This window comes from Protopterus annectens, chromosome 5.part1, assembly GCF_019279795.1.
Source record: "Protopterus annectens isolate FY-2018-M chromosome 5.part1, PAN1.0, whole genome shotgun sequence".
Classification (NCBI taxonomy): domain Eukaryota; kingdom Metazoa; phylum Chordata; order Ceratodontiformes; family Protopteridae; genus Protopterus; species Protopterus annectens.
This window is the reverse complement of record NC_056736.1, coordinates 364,844,990-364,869,692: the sequence shown is the minus strand read 5'-3', so window position 1 is coordinate 364,869,692 and position 24,703 is coordinate 364,844,990. Positions and strand designations below refer to the sequence as shown.

At 41.9% G+C, this 24,703-nt stretch overlaps 1 protein-coding gene across 1 annotated transcript in view; it reads right to left on the bottom strand.

Moving 5' to 3' along the window:
* The window catches only part of LOC122803163 (short transient receptor potential channel 2-like), a 1,104,815-nt gene that overhangs the window by 811,835 nt on the left and 268,277 nt on the right, over positions 1 to 24,703 (bottom strand). The window contains exon 4 of the mRNA XM_044072780.1: positions 13,944 to 14,044. Within this exon, the coding sequence (XP_043928715.1) occupies positions 13,944 to 14,044 (101 nt within the window). The remainder of the gene's footprint in view (positions 1 to 13,943; positions 14,045 to 24,703) is intronic.

Here is a 24,703-nt window from a genome sequence, read left to right as displayed (position 1 = left end):
GCCTTGTATGTCAGGCACAGGTCACCTCTGAGCAGACGGTATGCGACTGAATAGAGCTGGAGTTTCTTCAGTCTGGCAGCATATGACAGATTTTGGAGTCCCTTTATCCTTTTAGTGAGGAACTTTTGGGGTCTCTCCAATTGCTGCAGGTGTCGGGTGAGATACATCCCGAATGGGGCATTGTACTCTATCATTGGTCTGATAAGTGAAGAGTACAGGGGAACAATGACCTCACTTGATCTGGATGTGAATCCCTTCATGATCAGGAGGGCAATGTAGAAGGTTTTTCTAACCACTTTAGCAATGTGAGTGTCAAAAGAAAGGCCACTGTCAACCTGGGTCCCTGATAACCTCTTCTGTGCTTAGTGGATTGCCACCTATATGGTAGCTTGGGGTTACCTTGTTTTTCCCGAAGGGTATGACTATACATTTTTTGGCATTTAACTTCAGGCCATGGCTCTGGCACCAGCTATCAGTTTCCGTGAGACCCCTCTGAAGGATATCTGTGTCCGATGTACTTTCCACTATGGCTTCCAGTTTGCAGTCATCTGCAAACATTGTCAGCCATAGTCCTCCTATGTTAGCCTGTACTTCTGAGAAGTAGATGCCGAACAACAGGGGGCCAAGGACTGAGCCCTGTGGGACACCACTTGTGACCGCTTGGAGTCTGACATGGCGCCAGCTACTCTAACCCTGTGGGTTCTGTCCTTTAGCCAGTTTGCAACCCATCTTGTGACATATGGGTTTACATTTAAGCTGGTAAGTTTCTCTAATACCCGAGTGGGGTATTGTGTTGAAAGCTTTTGCAAGGTCAAGGTAGGCTGTATGGACTGCCTTTCCCTCATCAATGGCCTTGGTGACTGTTTCGAAGAAGTCGACCAAGTTCAAAAGGCATGATCTGCCCTTGACAAAGCCAAACTGGGTCGGGTCCAATGTCTGCAAGTCCCCTATGTCTTTGTTTATGAGTTCCATTATGATTCTCTCCATAGCTTTGCAGACCAGGCTTGTTAAGCTGGATTTCAACAGACAAAGATTTTGTACATCCTGAACTATTATTTATATTTGAATTTAAATGTTTTGCCAATTGCGAAGACAATAATGTAATATATCTGGCTACATGTGAGAAATGTTCTGCCTTCTATGTTGGAATGACAACAAGGAAATTAAAGGATAGAATACAGGAGCATCTGTATGCTATAAAGAAAGCAGACACTAAAAATGCTCTCTCAAAACATATTATAGAATTTCCAACACATAAATTTAGGTTCAGGGTGATGCAAAAAAGACTAATTAATAATAGAAGAGGGGATAATTTTAATAATTTGGAAAATTTAGAACTGGATTGGATTTTTAGATTTCGGGCGCAGCAATATCCTGGCCTAAATAGTTATATTAGTATTAGATCATCTTTGAAAAAGCGCAAATATCATTAATTTTATGAAAATAAATATATAAATTGCTATATACATTTGCACTTGAAAAAATATATATATATGTCCATATTTATTATTTTTGGTCTATATTTTTGGTCTATTATAACAAGATATGAATCAATTAAATAGTCTATATTCCTTAACTATTTTAGGCCAACTTATACTAAAAATGCTCTTATAAATTAATAAATATATATACATTTTTTATCACACTTTTTATTGGATTTTAATATATTTATTTATTTATTTATTCATGAATATATATATTTTATTATATATCCTCTCTCTAATTATTTAAATATTAACTTCATTATATTTTCTACATGATGACTAATACTATCATAGTTTATTTATATAAAGCTATATACACTGATAATCATCTCAATAGACCATAAAATAAACTGTATGGCTAATAAAAATAGCTCTATGAATTCAACATTACTATTTTGTCACTGGATTAATATTTATCATATATATACATATATATTTTCTTTTAAATCCGCATCTTAATTATATATTATATTTAGTTGTTGTGGATGATTACTGGTATTTATTTATTTGTGTAAATGATATTTATACATATACATATATTTGTTTCAATAATTTTAAAATAAATTTATACTATGAAATAGGATATTTCCTTTCATATTGCTGCTAATTTTTCTAGTTGTTGCCAATTTTTTGATTGCTGCTATCTTTTCCTACTGCTGCTATTTTTTTCTTCATTGCTGCTATTTTTTACTTATTGCTGCTATATTTTTTTTTCATTGTTGCTACTTTTTATTGTTATTATTGTTGTTAATCTATGTACATTTTCTCTTATATATGAACAGGTTGGTGACAATATATTTATACATTTTAAAATGCTGGATATGTTGCATTTTTGCTGGTTTTCATTAACAATGGAAAGTCTGTTATGTTTGAATAATTTTAGCTAGATTCACAGTTATATAATATTTTTATGATATCTGCTCATTATCTGATGAAATAATAATGAAACATACTGAATGATAATATGACATGAAAACTATGTTCATTCTTGTTTCATATATAGTTATATATTTGGTTCTACTGCTTTAAATGAATGAGCATTCTAAACAGTATAATTGATTAATTACTGTAATTGGATGAATTAATATATTTAGCAATTAATCTTTTTGTATATATAGAGAATGCTTTCACTGTGATGTTATATTCATCTGAAGAAGCGTGCAGTTTGTGGGCACGCGAAAGCGCTCATTTTTGGTCAATAAAGGTTCTTTTTTACTCATCATGGTGTTAACCTGCTCTTTTTTACTGTACTACTTGTTGGACTCTGGCTGCTGGTTAACTTTGAGAGAGAGGCTGGCTATTTCTTCCTATTGTTTATGAGTTCCATTATGATTCTCTCCATAGCTTTGCAGACCAGGCTTGTTAAGCTTATGGGGCAGTAATTACCAGGGTCCGTAGAGGCACCGCCTTTGTGGAGTGGGACCACAGTTGCCATACGCCACTCCTTGGGCACGTATCCTGTGGTAAGGCTAAGATTAAACAGCTGCCTTATGTGCGGGTTTAGTTCCTCATTGAGTTCGTGTAGCACACAGCCGGGGACACCATCCGGTCCCATTGATGCTGTGTTTTTAGCTTTAGAGAGAGCAGCTTTCACCTGCGCATTGGAGATGTCTGGGAGGCTGCACTCCGCTGGGATAGTTATCTCTCTTTCTGGGGGGGGGGGTGAAGTTTGCACTGAACCTGTCTGCCAGTATGTTGGCAATGTCTGTTGGTTCAGTGATTTTTGTATCATTTTGGACTAATTCTGAGCATATCTGGGAGTTTCCACCCAGGTTTCTAACAGCTGAAGAAGGCCTTATGATTGTCTTTTGAATCTATGGCAATTTTTCTCTCAAAGTTGGCCTTGGATGATTTTATGAGTGCTCGTATTTTTTTTTACTAATGATCAAAGGTGTCTTCTCTTTTATGGATTTTGCTCTATCATGTAACAGCTTTCTCCTCTTATTGTAAAGTTTGTTTATGGCTGGGGTCCACCAGACTGGACGTTTGCCCTTGGTGGAAAGAGTCTTGGTTTTATTAGGGATTGCCTGATCCATGCAGTCCTGGAGGTGTTCGTAGAAGGCATTTGTAAGGGCTTCCGCAGCTTGGGTTGTGGTTTTCACTGGCTCGGGTGCCTTGAAGGATACCACACCAGTCTTGAGTAGTGTGAAGTTTGCTTTAGAGAAGTTCTTTACTGTGGTCTTTTTTGTTTGGGGTGGGGGCGGGATGTGGATATCCAGTGATATTAGCTTATGATCTGATCTCACCAATGAGGGATATACTTCCGGTGTGGAGCATTTTGTCCCCATGTTTGTGATGATGAGATCTAGTATTTTCTCCTCTTGTGGGAACAGTGACTAGTTGTTCCATGGCATTTGAATTTATGAACTCCAGGAACCTTTGGGCTAGAAAGTTTGGGCTTGAGTAATGTTCCCAGTCTATATTCGGGTAGTTGAAGTCACCCAATATAATGGTGTTTGGAGATACTTTTATACCCTCCAGTGTCTTCAGGAAGGCTGTGTGGGGTTCCTGAGTTTGAGAGGGTGGCCTGTAGCATACTACAAATTGTAGAGCAGTTTTGCCTATGGTTAATTTCACCTGGATGGTTTCCGATGCTTCGTGCGTTGCCACCAACCTGGAGGTGTGGGTATCCTTGATGAATATGGATACACCCCCTCCTTTTGTGGTGTGGTCCGGGTTTTGGGGCCGGAACGCATGATATGAGGTAAAACCTGATAGTGCCGGGGTGCTCTCAGGAGCCTTGAACCAGGTTTCAGTCACAGCACAGACATCAATGTTCTCCATACTGAGAAGGGCCTCGAGTGCGTGCATTTTGAGATTTAGACTTCTGGCATTGAGCAGCATTACCCTTAGTTTCTTCCCATTTTTGTTTTCTAGGGTGGTAGGTTTAGAATTTGAGCCTTGCCTAAAAAAGGCACTATGGGGGTGGCAAGAGCCTTAGCCAATATCCGGAATGTATGAAGGCAATCTTATTGTAGGTGAATCAAATGTTGCTTCTCACAGTTTATCACCCCCAAATAGCTTACAGTTATAGTACTATCTACTCCAGGGAGACTGCTTTGAAAAGGATCTCCTTGTTTTCCTTCGCTCTGGATGTTTGGCTTCTGGTAGCCCTGTCCCTTGAATGGATCTGCTTGTGTTGCAAAGTTTAAATGGCAGCATCCTGTACTGAAAATGGTGTCCACACATGGGAAATCCAGGGGACTTCCTATATAGATCCATAAAAACATCTGAAAACTCATCCATTATGTCCTTGACAGCATCCAGGCACTCTGCACCGGCAGGACCAGGATCCCTCGACAGGCACCACATGAAACAATTGTAGCAGAAGTGTTGGCTGAAATGTTTGATTTTCAATAGAGGAATGAGGCCTCAGACTTTCCCTTCAGAACATTCCTGATTGTTTTTAGTTTCAAAGGGGACAAAGCTCCATTAAGTGCTATGATCTCGGCCTAACACCCAAGAGCCCCACAAACTATAGTATCTTAGATTATCCCACCTCAAAGGGTTAACAACTAGGTGGTACAATTGGCTGATTAGCACGGTCAAGAGGCTCTCTGGTTTAATTCTCAGTTGGAATGCCTTCTCTGTGAAGTACACAAAGTTCTCCCTGTGTTCACACGATTTTTTTCTGGGAGATGGGAGGAAACTGGAATACTCAAACATGCAGTAGGCAACTCTAAAATCTCCTTGGGTGTGTCTACTTTGGTTCTTCCTTGCCAGGTAACTCCATGGATGGCAGAGGCCGTTTATGAGGTCACTCTAAAAGATGGACAGCTCATGAGCCTGGATAGATGGATCCTAACAGCCATAAAGATATGGCTGTTCAAGACCACATCCAAAATCAAATGGCCTTTTACGATTGTGGTGGTGGTGTTGTCTCAGTTTAGCACAGCTTGGACAGCAGTCAGGATTGTAAGTACAGGCCTTAAATGTTAGTTGGTCTCACCAGTTCTGGTCCCAGCTAAGTCCCCCAAAAGGTGAAGGATGATTATTTAAGAGCAACCTTCTTTCTGTACAAATACTTTTTGGGCCAGCTGTGAGTAGAAGGGATAGTAAGGACTGAAGGCTGTTCAATGAGATATTCCACAGTGAGATATGACTGCTTCACCTTCACAAGTTCATCCACTACATTCTCAAACGGCTAGTCAAGACTGTAGGGAAAAAGAGTGCGTGTCCCAAGCACTGGAGTTTCAGATGAAAAAAATTCAAACAATCGAAGAGAGGAGAAAACCCAGCCTATCAAGGAATTATTTACTGATTATACATGACCAAAGTGTACTGCAATTGCAGCAAGTTTACTGAAGTGCGACACTACATTACACAAGTGACTTATTTACTACCTGAATGATAAACATTTCCTTTAAGCGGAGGTTCTGTTTCTACGAAATGTTCCCACACAGGGGATGAAGTGCAGAAAAGGGTTTCATTTTAACTATACTGCTATGCAAGACAATAAGTTTGTAAGTGTAAAAAATGTAAAGATCAAATTACAAGGCAGAGAGGCAGTACAGTTCAACTGAGACTAGAGTCTAGAATCTTGAAATAACTGCTGAAAATCTGTGTAAAAGTGAGCAGTACTGCAATTATCCCAATTCCCTTCTCAGAAATGAGTAGTGAGCTAAGTTAATGTATAATACTAAGCAGTTGCTGCTCATGGTTTCCAGTTGGTGCTATTCCAACCACCTATCACAGTACATAGTATGTTTCACTTTTTATCAGAAAACAACTCTCTACCCTGAATGATTTTTTATCTTCTTTTGTGTCAACAGTTTCCAATATTCTTGTCACAGGGTTTGGGATATGTTTAGAACCTATATTTGTCTTTTTCATTCAGGGTTCTTTGTCTAATCAAGATCTGCCCACAAAAAATATTTGACAAGGATTTGGCTAAAAGAAAGGAACTACAAAGAATAAGCATCATACATCATACTGCTGCACAGGGAAATGGTAGATGCAGTGAAATTGCTTCAGCTCATCTAATGCAGTGAATATAACTTAACAAAAAGTACTTTCCTTTCATCCCTGCCCTATCAAGCATCTGTTAAAGCATGAGGCATGAAAGAAGAGTGTAGAAGTCAGCGTTGCTTCCTCAAAGCACTCAATTCCCTTGGTTTGTTTCTGGTTGAAATTAATCCTGTGATTCCCTTTGTTTGTTTCTGGTTGAAATGACTCCTGCGTAAAGTTTAGGGTGCATGTGGGTTATCACAAGCAGCTCCCGTTTCCTCCCACATCACAAAGATAGGTCTATAGATAAAAAGGAGATACTCAAACTGCTCCTAAAAGTGGAAGAATGTATAAATATGTATGTGGACTGACAGTATGTTTCACATCAATGACTGGTCACTTGTGAGATGCCCCAGCACTGACCCAGTAATCAAGGAGCCTCAATCGTCACCACTGGCAACAGCGGGGGATGTACACACCGGGAGGATGACAAGTACACCCACAGTAAAGTACAATTTCCCTTCAGAGCACAGAGACCACAGTCAGTCTGGGGCTGGTTTCTCCCTCTTTCTCCAGATCCCCAATAAGACTCCCCACTGATACAGCTATAGGGTTGAGATCTCAGCTGAGTAAGCAAGTCAAAACCCCCAGCATCCTTTCTGTCCAACCAGTGCTTCGCGTCCCTGCCAAAGTACCTGACGCATACACACACACATTTAATTTATATACAAACACACGCACAATCCTGGGAAAGGCTGGCAAAGGTTTACTAGCTTAGCTATGCCCCCTTATGTCCAGACTACAAGATGGTTTCCACTGCCACCAACCACTCATCAGATACTTTTAATGCCCTTAACAAAGGATGTCCAATCCTACTGTGCATTGTTGATATTCATCCAAATGGTAGTCTGAACAAGTGCAAGGCTATCTAGGATTGGCCTGTACAGTGTCACTAAACACCTATCCAAGTACCCCAAGAGCTGAAATATGTCTCACAAATATTAGCCACAAAGATAGGTGAACAAGACAATATTAGGTAAATCAACACAGTTACTTCAGAGTTCAATGTCACAGGAAGTATTTAAAACAATGCAGGACAGTCTCAAATAAATACAGAAACATTTAAACTAATCTTTATTATATTCCTAATTATATCTAAAAGAGTTACTATGCCCTAAAAAACTTACTTACAGGGCAAGGCAAATGCAGATGGTGATGATGTGTGGATGTTTTCAGGTCAAAGACAAAATACACAGTCGTTCTCAGAGTTCTTAAATTAATATCAAAATATTACTGCTGGGTTAGCCTGGATGACATCACTGCCACCAGACTTCAGTTCCTAGGCCAAATAAAAACTAACAGAATTTAGCATCTCTGTGGGAAAAATACATCTCTCTCTCAGGTGTTTGCAGATCTTGGAAGTTGCAAAACAATAAAAAAACTTACATTTTAAACCAAGTAATTACTACTCTTTCAAGACAATACAAAAACTCCTAGCTCTAGACAGTGTCTGCTACAATGAAACTGTGAACTTTTATAGCACGATCGTAAAGCACTTTAATTTTTTACTTGAGGTATCAATATTCACAAATGACAGAATTTACAAGATTCCAGATAGCTGGGCTGGCAATATTTCCCCGTATCACAACGCTCTCTACACCAGATGCTTGCTGGAAGAGGTTCAGGCCTTCTCAGACACTGAACTGGATAAACAGAAAACTAAAAATAAATGTGCACAAACAGTTTAATGAAAGGCCAGTTTGATGAATTTGTTGCAATAAAACCATCTTTGAAGGATATTGATGCTTGCTATGGGGAAAATGTTTGAAAGTGGAGTATACAAAATGTTTCTCAACAATATTCTGTAAGAAAAGATCAACAAGAAGCTATTTGATTATTAAAACAGCCTAGACTTCATAAAGTACTGTTGTGTACACTTGAGTGCATTCACTGTTGCAGTCATTATATTTGGGTTATCTGCTTGCAAGTAGCCCTCAGTCGGCCTAATTAACACAGTCTTGGGTCCTGCATCGGTTGCTGTCCCTTCTTCCATAACGTCAGGTCGTCAGGGGTATAAAACATGCAGCAGACGCCATTACATCAGTTTTTCTTGCTCCAGATGTCAGGTGATCCCTAATGGGGAGCAATTAAATCTAAAAGTACAATGATATACCTCCAACAAAAAAGCAAATGCACCAAAAAGGCTTTTAAGCATAGTAAGGGAAAGTAGAGGTATAGCCAAAAGAAGTTAGGGGGCTGGAGGGAGGGTAACCAGGACTGCAACAGTGAATATACTCGAACATCTACATTTATGGTAAGTGCACACAATTGTACTATTCTTCATGTTTCACTGTTGCAGTCATTACATTTGGGCAGATTCCCAAAGCTATGGTTGGGAGGAGGAATTTAGATAGCATAAGGACCAGCTATAAGGCCCTGCAAGACTGCAGTGGCAAAGCCAGCGCTATATTTAGAGAAAATTGGCAAATGATAATGCCTGGTGAAAGTATGCACAGAACTCCAGGTAGCAGCTTCTAGGATGTCCCTGGTAGGGACACCTCTGAGAAAGGCTGTAGAGGTAGATGCAGCCCTGGTGGAGTGAGGTCTGATCCCCTGGGGGATAGGTTTTCCATGGTGCTTATAGCAGAAATTAATGCAATGGCCTATCCATTTAGAAATGGCTTGCTTTGAAATAGACCCCCTCTCTGCCCCTGCAGCAAATGCCACCAGCAGTTGTTCAGATTTCCTTTGAAGCTTAGTCATGTCCAAGTAGAATCTAAGTTGTCTGTGCACATCTAAGGAATGCAATATCCGTTCCCCTTTGTTCTGTGGATTGGAAAAGAAGGTTGGCAAAAGAAGGGACTGATTAAGAGCCACACTGGATACCACCTTGGGCATGAAGGATGGATTGGTTCTGAGGGACACCCTGTCCGCATGAAAGATTATGAAAGGCTTCACTGCCATAAGGGCCTGCAATTCTGATACCCTTCTAGCTGAAGTGATTTCTAAAAGAAAAGCTGTTTTCCAAGAAAGATATTTTAAGTCTGCAGTAGCAGCTGGCTCAAAAGAAGGTAGAGTGAGTTTCTCCAAAACAAAGTTAAGGTCCCAGGCTGGGGTTGGAGTTCTCCTGGGTGGTCTCAAATTTCTGGCCCCTCTGATGAACTGCTTGAGCAGTGGATGAGAGAAGAGGGGAGGTTCTGTGCTATAACTGAAACGGCTGAGGCGTGGAATTTAATGGAGGAAAAAGACAGGCCCTTGGGAAGCATCTCAGTTAAGTAATGTAAAATCTGAGGTAAATTGGGTGCTGCTCTGCTCATCCCTTGAAATTGGTGCCAGGCACAGAATCTTTTCCTTTTTTCAGCATAACATTTTCTAGTACTAGGCCTCCTTGCCTCTAAAATGATATCCATCACAGGTTTACTGAGAGATGATCGAGGAGAGATTATGTAATTAGCCAGGCTGCAAGGTTCAGTGTTCGAAGCAGAGGGTGCAGAATCTGGTTCTCCTGCTGAGACAACAGGGAAGGAGTCTGAGGCAGATGCCATGGGGATAACCATGACGTACTGTGCAGGAGGGGGTAACAGTGTTGGTGTGGCCAGTCTGGAGCAATCAAAATAATCCTTGGTTTGCCCCGTTTGATTTTTAGTAGTACTTTGAAAAGCAGAGGCATAGGGTAGAAGGCATAGACTGATAGGTTTTTCCAGCTGAAGGACAGAGCATCCACTTTCCAGGCTTATTTGTGGGGAGTCCTTGTGCAAAATTTGTCCAATTGGTAGTTCTGGAGAGAGGCAAACAGGTCTATATCTGGGCTCCTCCATTTGCTTGTCAACATGTTGAAAATCCTTTGTTCCAGTTTCCACTCATGTGGGTTCATGAGGTTTCTACTTGGTCTGTCTGCCAGTGTATTTAATTTTCCTGGCAGGAATTGAGCTTGCAGGTGCACTTGGTAGCTCAAGGCTGTGTTCCACAATGCCATGGTTAGTCTGCAGAGGGGGTAAGAATGTGTACACCCCTGCTTATGTACCACATAACACTGATGTTGTCCAGCTTTACTATAAGTTGTCCTGGAAGAATGTGGTCCTTGAAGGCTGTCAGAGCATTCTGTACAGCTAACATTTCATTCTGATTGATATGCAGGTGCATTTGACTTTGGTTCCATTTGCCCTGAATGCACTTCCCTGCCAGGTGAGCCCCCCCCCCCATGCATAGTCTGATGCGTCTGTTAGGGTTTGGGTGGCAGGGGGTGGTGCGAAAGGTAGTCCCTCGTTTTGGTGGCAGGCCTCTGCCCACCAAAGGACTTCTATGCGTAGGCAAGGTAAGATAGGAATCATTGTTTCTAGATCCTGAGAATGTGGATACCTTAAGCTTTTTAGATACCACTGTAGTTTCCTCATATGCAGTCTTGCATATGGAATTAGAAGAATGCAGGAGGCCATGAACCCCAAGGCTTGCAGTATTTGTCTTGCAGATAGCAGGGTTTTTGTGGCCACTTGTTTGAAGTAGATTGTCAAATATATTTGTTTCTCTGGAGTGAGGTAAGCCATCTGGGAAGTATTCAAGCTTGCTCCCAGGAATATAATTTGTTGACAGGGTAACGGGTGTGATTTCTTTTCGTTTATGGTGCACCCCAGACAAGTTAGAACCCTTTGTCTAATTCAGGCAGAATGCCAGGACATACTTTGGAATCATCTGGCCTTTGTACAATCATCCAGGTATGGGTATATTTGAATATTTCTTTGTCTGCAAAATGCAATAACTGGAGCTAGGAACTTTGTGAATACCCTGGGCGCAGTAGATAAGCCAAAGGGCAGTGCAGAGAACGGATAGTCAGTGTAGCCTGCTTTGAAGCATAGGCATCTTCTGCAAAATTCCATGATTGGGATGTGCAGGTATGCTTCTTTTAAATCTAGTGTTGCCAACCAGGCATCTTTGCCTAGCATAGGAAGTAATTGGTGAAGAGTCAGCATCTTGAATTTTGGAATTTCCAAAAAGGTGTTTAGAGTAGACAGGTCCAGGACAGGACGCCATGAATTGTCTTTTCTGAGTACCAGGAAAAGTCTCTAGTAGAAACCTTGTCCCTTTTCCTCTTCCGGTACCAGCTGAATAGCCCCCATGCTTGAGAGAAAGTACTTACTGGGCCCTCTGCCCACTGATTTGGGGGTAGGTCCTGCCACCCCGCTTGGTGCTGGCAACGTGTGGAAGTGAAATCTGTATCCCTGGGACACTATATTTAAAACCCATTTGTCCTAGGTAATGAGTTCCCAGTTATTTGCATGAAGAGCAATCTTTCCCTCCAAAGGGGCAGTCAGTTGATAAGTGCTTGGAAATTTTAAACGGAAGTTATTGAGACAGTTTACCATAGGGGGAGTCTCATTACTCCCAGATTTGGAAGTGGACATCCCCCACTTCTTAGTCCTGTGTGTCCCCTGGGGCTGAAACCTGGAGCTTTTGCTGTGTCTGGCTTAAGACCTAGAAGGGGCTGGAAAAGACCAGTTCTTAGAGGGCCAGTGCCTACTAAATCTAGGAGGCTGAACTTGTAAGAAATCTTTAACAGTTTGCATAGATTATCTTCCATCTTTAAGAACTTCCTCAGCCTTGTTGCCAAACAGGCGGTCCTGATTTAAGGGAGTATCCAACAATTTAGCTTTAACATGATCAGGCAAAGATTGCTCCTTTAGCCAAGCATGCCTTCTGAGCACAGACCCAGTAACAGCAGCCCTGCAAGAGGCCTCTAATGAATCAAAACCACATTGCAAAGTACGTTTTCCAACTTGTTCAGCAGAATGCATTAAATCCTGTAATTCTTTAATTTTCCACACAGTCAGGAATCAACATAATTTTCTGTTTAAGCAATCCAATAACATGTTGCTGATACTTTAACATGTGAAACTGGCAGTTTAAAGCCCTAATGGCCAAGCTTCCAGAAGTGTAATCCTTCTTACCCCATCTATCCAGTTCCCTGGAATCTCTATCAAAAGGGGTAGGATTTTTAGCAGTAGAAGCCTTAATGCCCTTGGGCCCCTGTGAAATAGTCTCTGGATCCGCAATAGGATTTTTAAAAAGGAACTTGCGTGACTCAGGGACCCTGTAGTATCTGTCTGGTTTTCTGGGAGTAGGAGGCAAGGAATTAGGAGCCAAACTAGTTTCTGAAAAAGCATCAACAATGTCTAGTACAGGAGGAATAGCTAAAGGCCTATGCTGAGGTAGGAGTAAGAAATACCTAAGCCTCTTTTTTGAATCAGAAAAATCCTGGCTTTCCCAGTGGAAATGCTCCCTTAGAGTGTGCAAGGTTTCCCCAAAAGAAAAATCCTCTGGAGGGGAAGCAGAGGGAATGGAGTCCTCTGCATCCGAATCCTCATAAGTAGATAAGGGCAAATCCAGATCATCAGAAGAATTAGAAAAAAAAGAATCCTGGTCAGGAGATTCATAAACAACTTCAGTCCTAGGCCTCTTAGTAAGGGGGGGTTTGGCTACTCCTGATTCGAGTTATTAAATCTTCAGCCATTCTTATCATTAGTTTTTTAGGCATAGAGGCCTAAGCATGTGGCCTGGGCATAGTTTTTTTTAGGCTTGGTTCGAGATTTAGGCCTAAGTGAAGAAGGAGGCGTCGGTTTAATATGCAAGTCCGTAGGTCTGAATACACCCTCAGAAGACTGTGCCAGCACAGCGGCTCTGGACTCATCCAAGGTAGAGACATCCGCGGGTTCCATAGTTGAAGCATCTCGCTGCATACCGGACTCCGAATAGGTCTCAGTAGAGGCCTGCGAATCAGAAGTAGCGGGCATCAGGGGCTGCGAAAGTGCCTCACTGAGTACCCACGAACTGGCAACTGGCTTAGGAGAAGCTTCGTCAGCAGTTTTGGACCTCGGCGGCCTGTCTATCTTTGCGTTTTTTCGGAATCCCGGTAGTCGGATGGGTAACAGACATTTCTGGATAATTAAACAGAGAACCAAAATATTTAGAGGAGAAAATATACAGACAGATAGTGCGCTGATTAAATAAAGCACAAAACCGACAGCAAGGTATGTCGTGGTCAGGGCCTAGGCAAGGAATGCAGTACAAATGAAAATCTTTATGAGGTATATGCTTTCCACAAGTAATGCAATTAACTTTTACTGACATCAGTAAGGAGCAAGAAAAAGTTTCCCCAATGACGTACTTAGCTTTAGTTGAAGACTTCGGTTCTGAAACTCTAAAACGAAAATTTCAGGAGTCGGCCAACCGGCACTTGCGAACTGCTTCTGCTTCGAGCACCGCAAGGCAAGAAAGACTGATGTAATGGCATCGGCTGCATGCTTTATACCCCTGACGACCTGACGTCATGGAAGAAGGGACAGCAACTGACGCAGGCCCCAAGACTTTGTTAATCAGGCTGACTGAGGGCTACCTGCAAGCAGATAACCCAAATGTAATGACTGAAACACGAAGAACATCTACACTGATTAGCTACCACAGCAAGTAGCTAGGAACACTTCTTCATTTTTTTTTTTGTATAAAAAAAGTCCAACTTACACTTGTGCCTCAGCGAAGAAGGTTCTCTGGATAGCTGGGTTACAAAGCCAAGGGCTGGAAGAAAGCTCTGATTTTTCTGCAGGATGTTGTGCGTGGTGCTGCTGGCAAAAAGAAATGCATTTAAAAGGGTCTTTTGAGGTACCTCATTATGAAGAGCAAAATTATTTTTGACAAACTCTTACTCTACGAGATAGTCACCCTTCTCTATTATCAGTTTTGGTTTGGCTCATAAGCTGCTACACAGACAAAAAACCAGTGTCCTCATATTCTACTGCCAACTATTCCACTAGGAAAATCACAAAGGGAATCTACAAGACTACTGATTCAAATACTGAGAGCCCAGGAAATAAAAATTCTGAAAGTGATACAAAGTACAGTTTTGTACCTACCAAAAATGTAGATGTTCGAGTGCTAATACAGCTGCAGTCATAACAGATGGGTTCTCCTGCTGTCAGGCGGGTCCTCGGTCAGCCGAATTCCAAAGTCTAGGTCCGGCGTCGGTTGTCGTCGCTTCTTCCCTGACATCAGTGCGACAGGGGTATAAAAGAACCAGCAGACACCATTTTCTTCAGTTTTTCTTGCCCCAGATATCAGGTTCCCCCAGAAGGAAGGCAATACATAAAATTATGTAGTAGTGCAATGCAATATAATCAAAAAACAGTAGTTGCAAGCAAATACACCATAAAAGAATACCCCTAGAGGGGAAGGAGGGAGGGAAACCTGGACTGCAGCTGTATTAGCACTCTAACATCTACATTTATGGTAGGTACAAAACTGTACTATGTTCATCGTGCATACAGCTGCAGTCATAACAGATGGGTAGAATCCCAAAGCTAAGAAAGGGGTGGTAGGCACTAGGTGGAACTAGGAGGAGCCAAAATGCCCTGCAAGACTGCAGTGGCAAAGCCTGCTCTAGATTTGGAGTATAATGGTAGGTTGTAGTGTTTGGAGAAGGTATGCACAAAACTCCAAGTGGCTGCTTCCAAAATATCCTTGGTAGGAACTCCTCTGAGGAAGGCTGCAGAGGTGGCTGTGGCCCTGGTAGAATGAGTTCTAATGCCTGTAGGTACAGTTTTGCCATGAAAGGAATAGCAAAAGCGTATGCAGTGGGCTATCCATTTTGAGATTGTCTGTTTGGAAATTGGTTTACCTTGAGCTCCTACCGCATAGGCCACAAAGAGCTGTTCTGATTTTCTGAAAGGTTTTGTTCTGTCCAAATAATAATGCAGTAGCCTGTGGATGTCCAAGGAATGTAGTAATCTCTCTCCTTTGTTTTGAGGATTGGGATAAAAAGTAGGTAAATGTATGGCCTGATTTAAAGCTACCCTGGATACCACTTTAGGCATAAAGGACGGGTTGGTTCGTAAGGAAACTCTGTCCTGATGGAAGATGATAAAAGGCTGAACAGCCATGAGAGCCTGTAGTTCTGAAACTCTACGAGCTGAAGTGATGGCCAGAAGGAAAGCTGTTTTCCAGGACAAATATTGCAAATCTGATGAGGCAGCTGGCTCAAAAGGAGGCAAAGTCAGTTTTTCCAGAATGAAATTGAGATCCCAAGCAGGTATTGGTTGTTTCCTTGGAGGTCTTAAATTCTTAGCCCCTCTGAGGAACGGTCTTAAAAGAGGGTGAGAGAATAAAGGAGGATCTGTGTTGTATTCTGCAGAAATGGCTGAGGCATGGATTTTGATGGAGGAGAACGAAAGTCCACTGCTTAGCAGTTCAGCCAAATATTGTAGTATTTGAGGTAAATTCAGTTTTCCAGGGTTCTGGCCCTTTTTCTCATTCCAGACACAAAAATGTTTCCATTTTGCGGAGTAAGCTTTTCTAGTTGATGGCCTTCTGGCCTCCAAAATGACATCCTGCACCTCCTTGGAAAGTAGGGCCTGCTGTGATGCCAAGGAATCTTCCATGCGGCTAGATTGAGTGTTTTTAGCTGACTGTGAAGAGCTTTGAAGCTGTGCTGAGTCAGAAGAGGAGGCATTAGAGGCAGGGTCCATGGAGGGGAATGCGTCAGGCTCCTCAGGAGTGGGTACCAGTGTTGCCTTGGCCAGTCCGGAGCAATGAGGATCATCTTTGGTCTGTCTGCTCTGGTCTTCAATAGGACTTTGGGCAGCAGAGGAAGAGGCGGGAAGGCATAAACTGTCATTGATGTCCAACTGAAAGAGAGCGTCCACTCTCCAGGCCTTTGGATGGAAGATCCTAGAGCAGAATTTTGTCAATTGATGATTTTTGTGGGAGGCAGAGAGATCTATGTCTGGCCTTCCCCATTCTTGTATTATTTCTGTAAAAACTTTTGGATGCAACTTCCATTCGTGTGGATCTGAGATATTCCTGCTTAAGTTGTCTGCCAGCATGTTTTCCTTGCCTGGCAAGTACTGTGCTTGTAGTTCCATTTGTAAGTCCATGGCCATGTTCCAAAGTGACATGGCCAGTCTGCATAGGGGATAAGAATGTGTTCCTCCCTGCTTGTTCTTATCAATAGTTGACCTGGTTGGAGAAGGTCCTTGAAAGCTATAATAGCATTTATTTACTGCTAGCATTTCTTTTTGATTGATGTGAAGGTGCTTTTCTTTTTGGGACCATTTGCCCTGAATGCACCGGTCTGTCATGTGCGCCCCCCCAGGCATAGTCCGACGCATCTGTTGTGATGGCTTGATTTGCTTGAGGCTTGCTGAATGGAAGACCTGTGTTTGTTTGACATGCTTGAGCCCACCACAGAAATTCCTTTTGCAGACATGGAATTAGTGGTATTATTGTTTCCAAACTGTGGCTGTGTTGAGACCATATGTTTTTTTTAGGTACCATTGTAGTTTTCTCATATGCAGCTTTGCACATGGGATTAGTAAGATGCAAGATGCCATGAATCCCAGAGCCTGCAGGATTGTCCTTGCAGTCAGCCTGGTGCAATTTGCCAGTGTTCTGAAATATTGAATTAGTTGCCCCTGCTTCTCTGGCGTGAGGTAGGCCATCTGGGTATTTGTGTCCAAATTGGCACCCAGGAAAATTATATTCCGAGAGGGTATTAGCCTTGATTTCTCTTTGTTGACTGTGTATCCCAGAGAGTTTAATAACATTATTACATAAGCCAGATGTTTCAGAAGAATGTGCTTGCTGTCCGCTTGGATCAGGCAGTCGTCCAAATAAGGGTACATTTGTATCCCTTGAAGTCCGCAGTAGGCAATTACTGATGCCAGGCATTTCGTGAATAGTCTGGGCGCAGTAGATAAGCCAAAGGGCAATACAGAGAATTGATAATGGGTTGAACCTGCAAGAAATCCGAGGTATCTTCTGCAATTTTGTCTGATTGGGACATGCAGGTATGCCTCCTTGAGGTCCAATGTTACCAGCCAAGACTCCTTGCCCAGCATGGGAAGAAGTTGTTGTAGAGTGAGCATCCTGAATTTTGGTACGAGTAGGAATGTGTTTAGGATGGAAAGATCCAAAATAGGTCTCCAATCTTTTCCCTTCCTTGGCACCAGAAATAGCCTGGAATAAAAACCTTGACCTTGTTCATGTGTAGGTACCTCTTGAATAGCTTTCATGTTTATAAGATCTGAAATTTGCTTTTGTGCCTCTGCCCTTTGATTGTGTGGCAGTTTTGGCATGCCTCTCATTTTTGGAAGGGTATGAAAATGGAATTTGTAGCCTCTGTTTATAATGTCCAGGATCCATTTGTCCTTTGTGACAACATGCCAATTTTTTGAGAATAGTGCCAGCTTTCCTCCTAAGGGGGCTGCCATTTGAGACCTGGTTGGCCTGCAAAGGGGAAAGTCATTGGGTTTGCTTTCTGAAAGATTGTGAGTAGTCCTCACCACCTCTGTGTAGGAGCTTGCCATTGTCTGCCTCTGTACGATCCTTGTGATTGTCCTCTGCCCCTCGGGCGCCTGTATCTGCCTCTTTGGGGTCTGTCTGTGGCAGGAAAGAACCAGTTTTTGGAAGGCCAATTTCTACTAAAACGTGGGGGTTGAACCTGCAGAAATTCTTTCACAGTTTGCATTGATTTAGCTTTTTCCTCCATTTTCCGTAATACTTCCTCGGCATTTGCCCCAAATAGTACATCCTTTTGAAGAGGGGCGTCTAGTAATTTAGCTTTGACATGATCAGGCAAGGCTTGTTCCTTGAGCCAGGCATGCCTACGTATGACTGAGCCTGTAACAGCAGCTCTACATGAGGCCTCTAGAGCATCAAAACCACATTTGTAAGGTATGTTTTACCCACTTGTTCTGCACTATGCATCAAATCCTGCAACTCCTTCAAGTCTGGTTGTTCAGGTTGACATTTTACTTTTCAATTGAGATAACAGAAACTGTTGGTATTTTAGCATATGAAACTGACAGTTTAAGGCTCTCATGTTTAAGGTAGCCGAGGTATATACCTTTTTTCCCCACCTTTCTAAGGATCTGGAATCTCTCTCGGAAGGCAATGGATTTTTGGCAATGGAAGCCTTAACTCCCTTGGGCCCCTGTGAGATGGTTTCTAGGTCAGCAGCATGGCTTTTGTAAAGAAATTGGTGTGAGTCAGGAACCCTGTAGTACCTGTCAGGCTTAACTGGAGCTGGAGGTAGAGAGTCCGGGTTAAGGCAGGCCTCCGAGTAAACATCATCTAGGATGTCCAAGACAGGAGGTATAGCCAGAGGCCTGTGCTGGGGTAACAAAAGAAATTCCCTGAGCCTTTTCTTGTAATCTGAATAATCCTGGCCTTCCCAGTGGAAGTGTTCCCTTAAGGTATGCAAAGTTTCCCCAAATGAGTAATCCTCAGGGGGGGGATACAGAAGGAATAGACTCCTCTACATCAGAGTCTTCAAAAGGGGAGTAAGACCGTTCCTGATCATCAGAGTGTTCTGAAATAATGGAGCCCTGATCAGAGGAGGGGGAATCTTCCTCCACTCTGGGCCTTTTGTCCGGAGGTGGCTGAGAACCTCTGATTAGAGTAATTAAATCCTCAGCCATTTTAAGCATCTGTTTCTTAGGCATGGGGCCTGTAGATGGGCCCTGTGTAGCTGGTCTCTTAGGGTGCATGGTTGCTTTAGACGGTGAAAGCCTTGGAGAAAGAAGAGGAAGGTCTGAAGACACCTTGAGTGGAGGTGGACCTGTCCATATTCTGTGTTTCAAAGCCAAGAGTGGCTACGGTATCTGTAGTCGGGGTGTGGGCCAAGGAGCCTACGACCTCAGGTACAGGAGACACCGCCAAAGATGCGTAGTCGGTAATCAGGGGCTGCGTAGGCGCCTCACTGAGAACCGGACCACGTGTAGTCGGCTTTGGCGTGGTATCGGTAGAGGCCGCGGACCTCGAGTGTCGGTCCTTGTCTTTGCGTTTTTTTAGACAAAACCGGAGTCGGAGTATCCAATGACATGGTATAGTTAAATGCTTTCCCAAAAAAATGCTGGGCAAACTCCGCCCGACGCTTAATAGTGCGTTTGTTGAAGGTAGCACAAAAGTGACAGACAGAGACATCGTGGTCTGGGCCTAAACAAGGTATACAGAGGGAATGGAAATCCTTATGCGGTATTTGCTTCCCACAAGAAATACAATTATTAACTTTGTCTGACATCGGTCTGAGGCAAGAAAAGTTTCCCCAATGGGGTACTTAGCTTTTAAGAAGACTTCGGTTTCCAAATTTTTCGTAATCTCAGGAGCTGGCCGACCGGCACTTGCGATCTGCTTCTGCTTCGGGCACCGCGCGGCAAGAAAGACTGAAGAAAATGGCGTCAGCTGGTTCTTATACCCCTGTCGCACTGACGTCAGGGAAGAAGCGATGACAACCGACGCCGGACCTAGACTTTGGAATTCTGCCAACCGAGGACCCGCCTGACGGCAGGAGAACCCATTTGTTATGGCTGCAGCTGTATGCACGATGAACATCAGCTCTGACAGAAAAGCATGTATAGAAACAGTATGGGAGGTTGCTTTGCTATGCAAAGAAATCACAGCAGCAACAACAAATAAGTTGGTAAGCTTTTCTTTTGCTGACAAAACATTTAAACAGGTGAGCTCTACTTAAGCAAAATACATCCGTTCAGCTGTAGACACACAAGCAACAATGCTGTGCACAATGTGCTGAAACATATTGCTGCTCTTGTTGCAAATGGCAAGTCTATTTTTTTGTTTACTTCTACATACTTCTCTCACATTATTGAATTATGTAACATGCAACATACTTCAGTGAAATGTATAGTGATGTCCAGAGGTTACAAGTCATAGAAGTTACTATGATCACCCTGGGAAACATCCCAAAAATAATGTCAACAGAAAAAAAATCAACTTTATGGCTGTGCTTGATGTTATGCTCCTTACCAAGCCAATTATCAGAGTTTAGCTTCTTAAGCCTTGAACATGGGAACATTTTTATAGCCAGTAAAGAGATTCAGACTGGAATTGTGGAAACAAAAGAACTAGGCAATATAGAAGTTAGGAATACTTTTCTAATCCTTCAAGTGACTCCATGATGTGCACCAAAAGGAGAAGTGTGTGTGTGTGTGTGTGTGTGTGTGTGTGTGTGTGTGTGTGTGTGTGTGTGTACCCAAGTACAATGATGACAATTAGAAAAATGGGTCTATATTATATATCCGAAGTTTCAAAAACTTCAAACCTTATGTTTGACGACATGTGAGCGAAATTTGAAACTTCGCAAATATAAAAAAAAAACTTACCTAAATGCTCTGCACAGGGGGCAAAGGCCCCCTGTACCCCCCATACCCCCCTTACTTAAATTTACCAACTCAGAGATCACACTTCAATGAAGAAAGTTTCCCATTCTCCACCGTACAGAGCAGTTGCTTTTAACCTTCGAACTTTTCAAAGTTCGATCATATGGTGTCGACCATATGACATTCGAACTTCGAAAAGTTTGAATTAATAGGGACCTGAGAAAAATAGCTAAGTAGCAATGTAAGAAGTCTCAACATTATGCACTCAACATTATGCACTGCAGAAGACTCAACTCAGTTGTCATCACACCTTACTTGACTCCAACTCAGATGTCTTCATCACACCTTACCCTTCTATGTAGCAGTTTATAAACACACAATGTGTATACAGCTCTATTTCAGGAGAGAAAACTCACAAATACTCTACCTGCAGAATATTGAGCATAGAAGATCAAATTTGCAAAAAGTCGAATAATGCCAGTAGCTGGTTTCCAGGACTGCAGTACATCAGGGAACTGGTATTTTGCCCCAGTTCACTTCTACCATGAGAATGTAAAGCTAGGCTTCTTAAGATCCTCACAGATCAATAGCCTAGTAAGTATTGTGTGTACATGTATTTTTCTGGCTATTGTGTTTTGTGCATTTGTAACCCACAGGCAGGCAGAACAAGGATGTGTTGGGATATTTAATTGCTGCCCTTATCCATTTGGGACATGGATACTTCAGAGTAAATTTGTGGTTTCCCATCCATTCACCTAAACTGCATTTGAATCGAGTAAGAGAATTACTTTACTTTATGTGGAGTAGAAGGTTTCACAGACGTGCTATCCTTCCAACGTGCCCTATTTATGTTGTAAGAGATTTGGATCCTTTGAGTGGGTTTTTATCCTACCACTGGACCTGTGCATGTCTAACAGGTTAGAAAGGATAGGATCTGCTAAGGTTCTATACACAAGGCAGAGGTTGTTTCTTACCAGCCAGTATGAAACTGAGAAGGGCAAGGCTCTGAGATTGTCTGCATAGTTTTTATGATTTAGGCCCTGGATTTTTTATTATTATTATTATTATTATTATTATTATTATTATTAATTATTATTAAGTAAGAAAGCACTGCGTTCTTTTCATTTGTGAAAAGTGTCTGGGCAGCTACATGCTGAAAGGGGCATTGCACTCAATGGTCAGCCTAATTACTGATGAGTACAGTGGAATAATTAACACCCCTGGACCTGGATTCCATACCTTCAGATATAAGCTGTACAATGAAAAAAGACTTCCTTACAGTAGTGGATACATGGTGACAAAAGGACAATTCATTGACTACATAGGTTCCCAGACTACAAGATCAATGTTCAGGATTGTTATCAATGTGACTGTTACAAAAGAAGTCATGCTTGTCAAAGGATAGTATTATACACTTTTGGCATTTACTTTTATTCCATGGTTTTGACACCAGCTATTTGTTTGCGAAATGCCTTCTTGGATGATCTTGGTGTTCACTGGGGAGTTAATAATGGCACCAGGTTTACAGTCACCTGCAGATCTGGTTAGCCATAAACCCTTGGCATTTACTTCTCAGAAGAGTCAAAGCAAATGTTAAAGAGGAGTGTCCCAAAGACTAAACATTGGGATACATCACTAATGATCGGTCTTGAGGAGGATATACAGCCACACACCCTAATTTTCTGGGCTCTATTTGTGAGACAATTAGCTATCCAATGAGTTAAACTCACCCAACTTAATGTAAAACCTTATGTATATCTATGATACAAGAGTGTGGGATAATGTTGGTCTAGATATGCTCTGGTTTATTGATTTGCCTTCATCCTTTGCTTCAGTAACCTCTTTGGAAAGGTCAACCAGGTTTAGTAGACAGGATCTGCCCCTGATGAATCTGAAATGGCTAGGGTTGAAAGTCTGTGGGTTACCTATGCTCTTAATTCATAACGTTACCTTTTGCAGCCTTTCAAATGAGGCTTGTCAGCTTTAAGTGTCTGCTGACACCTCTCCTTTATGCAAGAGGATGACTGTTGTGATCATTCATCTGGCATAAAGCCTGTTTGGAGGTTGATAATGAATAGCCTCTGTAAGGGGTCTGACAAATCCTGTGTTAGGTTGGCCAGCAGGCAGCCCAATGTGTTATATGATCCCACAGAAACGGCTTTCTTGGCCTTGATTGGGCCTGCAGTACTTGTTCTTGGGAGATTTGGAGAGTGGGTGTAAATACAGGTATGAGCTCTGAGAATACAGGAGGGGAGAGGGGATTAAAATCTGGGCTAAACTTGGCCACCAGTAAATGGGTCGTGTCCTGTGGGTCCAACTATGGTGTCATTTATGATTAGCTCTTCATACACTCATAATGGTTTCTAACCTAGTTAAAGATGACTGTGCTCATTTCTTCATGTAATTGGCTATTTTTAACTCACATCTGGCTTTGGTTGATTTGATCAGGGTTCGGAGTTCCCTGTTAAGTTTAGCAAGATCATTTTTGGCATCATGAGGGGTAAATTTACTTTTGTATGCAAGGAATTTTTCTTTTTGAGTGTAAAGTCTATTTATATTTAGGTTCTTCTACAGGAGTTTGTTTTTAAAGTTGATATTGTATTTAAGAAGTGGGATAAGCTGCTTCTATGCAACTATTTACATGTGCATAGAATTTGGCAGTAAAGCATAAGCAGTGGGGTCATCAAATTGAAAGTGGATTTTGAATTTAGCCAGGTCACTACTCAGTTTTAGTAGATTAGTTGGTGGTAGGATGGCATAATAGTCAAGGTGTTTACCTGGCAAACACAAGGTGGAGAGTTTGATTCTCATGTGGGGTAATTGGCTAGGCTTAAAATGGCCCACAAGGGCAATTAGCCTAGTAGTAACATATGAACATATATGAGCATTAGCACAGTCTCTCAATACTGAGGTACTGAAATAAGCTTCCAGTACATTCTTACAGTGAATGTGACTATTCGCTGTTTCCCTGTTTCTTGTAAATCGTAACTACAATTAAAGGCAAGTCTACCCAAAGCAATATAGCAACAGAAAAACAAAAAGCTGACTCCAATCACCAGGTTGGAAAGTGTCTGTTAAGTAAAACTTTATCTGATGTAAAACTTCTCCCTTCCATGGGGTGGGGATGTCACCAAAACCACACAATGTAGAGTATAAGTGGGTAAATAGATTAGGAGCTGATATGACACCTGGTTTGAATGAGTCAAATACTTTAAAACCCATTTTAAAGAAATGGATTCTATGCTATTTTCTTTGTAATTTGCTGACCAATGAACATCGTAGGTTTTGAACATGTGATTTTTAATGCATGTATAAGTGATACAGGAACTTCATTTGTTTCTTTATACCTGAAGAAGCTATTTGGTGAAAGCTTTATGTGCTTGTGTTAAAGTTTTACTTAACGGAGACTTTTTCCACCCTGGTGACTGGAGTCAGCTTTTCACTTTTCTGCTTGTAGTCCGATTTAACCAGGGAGGAAGTTACAATTGGTGGGGAGAACCAGGATTTCATCACCCCCTGGTTGGGGTGCAGACTAACTGGTTCAGAGAGTTTGTACGGATGAAATCCAGAAATTTCTGGACATGTATGTTTGAGGATGTGCAAGTCTCACAGCTGATGAGGCAGCTGAAGTTACCTAGGAGAACAGTGTTTAGCTTAATGCATAGGGTCTCCATACTACTTAGATAGAGGTATGGACTAAGGGGGACATAGGAGTCCCTATAGTTAGCTAGCTATGTTGTGTAGGTAATTCAACATAAATGCAGGATTAAATTGATTTACTTCTCCACTACAGCTTTTAACATTTCAGTATACTCGTCTTTTTAGTAAGTCTTAAGTTTTTGTGATTGTACCTCCTAACTGATTGACTGTGCTACCACCAACAGGGATACAGTTTTTCATTTTCAGACAGCTAGCAAAAAGAATCTCCAGTGCTCAGAAGCCAAGCTGTGTAAAAGACGCACAAAAATCTATAACATAAATAACATGGAAACTACCCCTGGCTCATTTGATAACAGTATGCTTGTATGGTTGTCAGTGGTCAGACACTGCCACTCACTCCAGATAAAGTGGCATGTACAGACGCTCTCTGAAGATGTCACCATACTAAAGAGG